Here is a 4,151-nt window from a genome sequence, read left to right as displayed (position 1 = left end):
TGGGGTACATGCGCAAAGCGCGTATTCTAAATTTAGTATAAGTAAATATGTATAACTAAGTTATATATGGATAAAGCATCAAAGATGCAAAATTATTTGTCTTTATCCCGAAAAGCCAGTGAAGGTTAAAAATCCAAGGATATAATTATAAGCTCATTCTTTTTTAGTTAAATAAATAAATAAACATTTTAAATATTATTTTATATATTTAATTTCAATGCAATAAATCAAATATCCAACAAGAAATAATTTATATATTACTATCCCTACATAATTTATTCGTACCAAACGTCCCCTAACATGTTCATTTTATCTCATTTTATATGAACTTATTTTTATTTGAAAAATCAAAATCTTTTTAATGGTATAACTTTCTCATACTATATCTTTAAAATATTTTAATTATAAACAATGAAATTGATGATACCTTTTTTTATTTATAAATTAAGTTCAACAAGAATAATGAAAACACTGTCCAAATTAAAGGGTTTGATCACGGATTCTGAATCAGCTAATTCTTTTTAGGAGAGAAATAATAAGAGTAGTTATATTTAATTGTAATTATCATTTTAATCTCTGCGTTAAGTCAAATTTCAGAAATAAAAAGAAAGGAGTTGCTAGTAAGTAGTAGGCCAACATATACATTAAACTGTGATATAGGTAGAGTCTATAATATGAGGTGGGTGTGTGGTTTGCCAGCGAAGAAGCAGAAGGATCAATGCTTTCTCTTTCTCTCAGCTCAGGTCAAAGCTGGCACTCTGTATTAAGTTTAAGCCCCTCTCTCTTTTTTCCTCTTACATCTCCTTTCCTCTCTCTCTCTCTCTCTTCACTTCGAAGAGGGAAAAATTGAGAACAAAGAAGAGAGCTTTTGCTTGGCATTTTAATGGTTGATCATTGTACAACAACCAATATGGCTGCCTCTCCTTCTATCTATTGTTCTGAAAAGAAACATTGGTGGATTAGCAACAGAAAGGTAATTAAAACTCGTTTCTTTTTCCTAATCTAATCTAACATATGTTCAAGTTCTAATAAATAATATTAACATTTGTTTTACAGATGGTTGACAAATATATCAAAGATGCAAAACTTCTCATTGCAACACAAGAACCCAACGAGATTGCTTCGGCCGTTAACCTTCTCGACGCCGCACTCTCTCTTTCACCTCGTTTTGAGTTAGCACTCGAGTTAAAGGCTCGGTCTTTACTCTATCTTCGGCGATTCAAGGACGTCGCCGGTATGTTACAAGACTACATTCCCAGCCTAAAACTTCCCGCCGATGAAACATCGTCCACGTCATCCACTTCTTCTTCCGGGTCATCCGATAACTCATCCTCACAGCTCTCAAGAGAGCGAGTGAAGCTCCTTTCTTCGGGTAGTGACTCTCCGGGTCGGGACGAAACCAGTTTCAAATGCTTCTCTGTTGCTGATTTGAAGAAGAAAGTTATGGCTGGTCTTTGCAAGAACTGTGATAAAGAAGGGCAATGGAGGTAATTTTGCTGTTCTATTGATTGGCTTGTAGATTACGCCATAACAGCTAGCTGTCTCTGTATTAATTGATGAATTGTCCTAATCTTGATTTATTTATTTCTTTTTCAAGTCAAATCTGCTTTGTCGTTACTTTACTTCTTTATTGTTTATTCACTTACATTATAGTAGTATTAATAACTACTCCTTGAAAAATGTAGTCTTTATTGAAATTTCTGTGTGTATTTAAGGCTTGAATCTATGGTGAACGAGCTGACTCGGACTCACACTCGTTCGTTATTTGTGTATTTTTTTCAGGTACTTGGTTTTAGGTCAGGCTTGTTGCCATTTGGGTCTAATGGAAGACGCGATGGTTCTTTTACAAACTGGTAAACGCATCGCAACGGATGCATTCCGCCGCGAAAGCATTTGCTGGTCTGACGATAGTTTTTCGTTTGCCAAATTCCCAATCTCCGGCGAACCGGGCACCAGAAATAACCAGCCTCCGAGTCCTCCTAAAACGGAGTCCGAGAGCATTTCTCAACTGCTCAGTCACATTAAGCTTTTGCTCCGTCGAAAGACGGCTGCAATTGCTGCTCTTGATGCAGGGATTCATTCAGAAGCTATTAGACACTTCTCGAAGATTGTAGATGGTCGTCGTGGTGCTCCACAAGGGTTCTTAGCCGAATGCTATGTGCATCGGGCCTCAGCATATCGATCTGCTGGTCGAATTGCTGAAGCAATAGCTGATTGCAATCGGACACTAGCATTAGACCCTTCTTGCATTGATGCTCTTAGGACTAGAGCCGCTTTATTTGAAGCTATTCGATGCTTGCCCGATAGTCTTCACGATCTCGAGCACTTAAAACTCCTTTATAATTCGATGCTACGTGATAGGAAATTACCTGGACCTATATGGAAGCGTCAAACCGTGCAGTACAGGGAAATTCCAGGGAGGCTTTGTTCCTTGGGTGCTAAAATGCAAGAATTGAAGCAGAGAGTTGCTTCTGGTGAAACTGGGAATGTAGATTACTATGCATTGATCGGTTTAAGGCGGGGTTGTTCAAGATCAGAATTGGAAAGAGCACATCTACTTCTCACTTTAAGACACAAGCCTGATAAATCAACAAGTTTTGTTGAAAGGTGTGAGTTTGCGGACGAAAAGGATATAGATTCCGTTCGGGATCGGGCAAAGATGTCATCTTTACTGTTGTATAGATTGATCCAGAAAGGTTATACAAGTTTAATGACGACAATCATAGATCAAGAAGCTGCTGAGAAGCAGAGAGCTAAGGCTGCAGCTGCATTACAAGCAATGCAGCAACAAGTTCAGCAAACTCAAGAACTTCAACAATCTAGAGCTGAAACAGTCCGCAGTAACGCAGCCGCTTCAAGAAGAGCATCAGAGGCTGCTTCCCATGCTACATCAAGAGTAGTTTCAGAGGCTGCTGCTAACACTACATCATGTAACAACAGGGCAGAAAACAAGTTGGTGTCAAGCTCAACAACAAATGCATCAGCATTTCAAGGAGTGTTCTGCAGAGACCTTGCAATTGTTGGGAATTTATTGTCTCAAGCTGGAACTGGGTTTAATCGCCCAATTCCTATGAAATTTGAAGCATTGAGCTGCTAATGTTATGCATAATGTTAATACTATCGGCGCTGGAGAAGAATCTGAATTTAGTCCAATATCAATGTACAAAGGGAAAAAATATGGGTTACTATTGGCAGCCGGGAAAATTTTGTTACTTTATCTTTTAATCTATGATTCTCTCTTTACTTGTTATATTTTTGTTTTTTTGTTGTCATCTTTTGGTCGCTTTTGCACTACATGTACAGAATTAAATTCAGCACCTAATTTATCTACCAGTATCCTTTCTCTTTTACTTCACTCCACAATTTCTGCAATTTCTTTTATTTTTTGATATGGTTGCTTTGTCATATTACTTCAGTTGTCCTCTGTTTAGATTTTGAGAAGCTGAGGAAATCCTAAAGAGGGGGTGAATTTAATGGTTCCATAGGAAATGAAGAAGTGAAAGGTAGAAAAAGAAGTAAAGTTTAGCTTCCATCTCATGTCTTTATCTGCTGCTTTCTTCACAGCACTGTACAATACAAAGACCATTGCATTAATTAGAGCAAGTGTTTACTAGTACTATGCTCTTTCTTTTCTTTTTTTATGTGTCAGGCTTATCTATACTACCCTGCCAAAACCCTGACATTCTACTTGATTTCAATAAAAATGACTTTGCTATTTCTTTTTTACTATTCAAAAATTAGAATCTTTTGGTTCATCCTCTCAATTGTAATTTGTCCTGTTATAGAGCCTGTATAGGCTCTGATTATATTTGCAGCAAGTGTATGAATAAAATGATGAAGGAGTTGGCACGCAAAGTTGCATTAATTGCTAAAGATATATCTACCCCCAAGAAGAGTGGACTCTGAGAAGAGAGTTGTCTGTTTCATGGGTTGAAAAAGTGTACGAAATGATGTACAGTAATAACTGATTAAAGCGTGTTTGCTTCTGATAACTGCTGAACTCAATAAACCAAGCAATGGAAAAACCATACTGTATTAGATATTTAAAGGCCTGGTCTTTTGGGAGTAACTTTTGCATTGTCATTATCAAAATTTACCATTTTACTCTGCCCATGGGTTCATTAGTGCAGGACAGTGAGGTACGGGTAAAA

The 4,151-nt window shown here is 37.3% G+C and overlaps 1 protein-coding gene across 1 annotated transcript; it reads left to right on the top strand.

The window, feature by feature from the left end:
* The first annotated feature begins 709 nt into the window (after positions 1-709).
* On the top strand, positions 710-3,350 carry LOC104219243 (uncharacterized). Its single transcript, XM_009769887.2, has 3 exons — positions 710-973; positions 1,057-1,487; positions 1,783-3,350. The coding sequence occupies exons 1-3, from the start codon at positions 884-886 to the stop codon at positions 3,095-3,097; spliced, it is 1,836 nt and encodes a 611-aa protein (XP_009768189.1). The 5' UTR covers positions 710-883; the 3' UTR covers positions 3,098-3,350.
* Positions 3,351-4,151: the final 801 nt, after the last annotated feature.

This window comes from Nicotiana sylvestris, chromosome 9, assembly GCF_000393655.2.
Source record: "Nicotiana sylvestris chromosome 9, ASM39365v2, whole genome shotgun sequence".
Lineage (NCBI taxonomy): Eukaryota > Viridiplantae > Streptophyta > Magnoliopsida > Solanales > Solanaceae > Nicotiana > Nicotiana sylvestris.
This window is presented reverse-complemented; position numbering and strand designations above follow the sequence as displayed.

Excerpts from the sequence above, each read along its gene's own strand:
- LOC104219243 (XM_009769887.2), top strand. The coding sequence starts at position 884 with ATGGTTGATCATTGTACAACAACCAATATGGCTGCCTCTCCTTCTATC. Across the intron at positions 974-1,056 it reads GGTGGATTAGCAACAGAAAG|ATGGTTGACAAATATATCAA; the intron begins GTAATTAAAACT and ends TTTGTTTTACAG. Across the intron at positions 1,488-1,782 it reads GATAAAGAAGGGCAATGGAG|GTACTTGGTTTTAGGTCAGG; the intron begins GTAATTTTGCTG and ends TATTTTTTTCAG.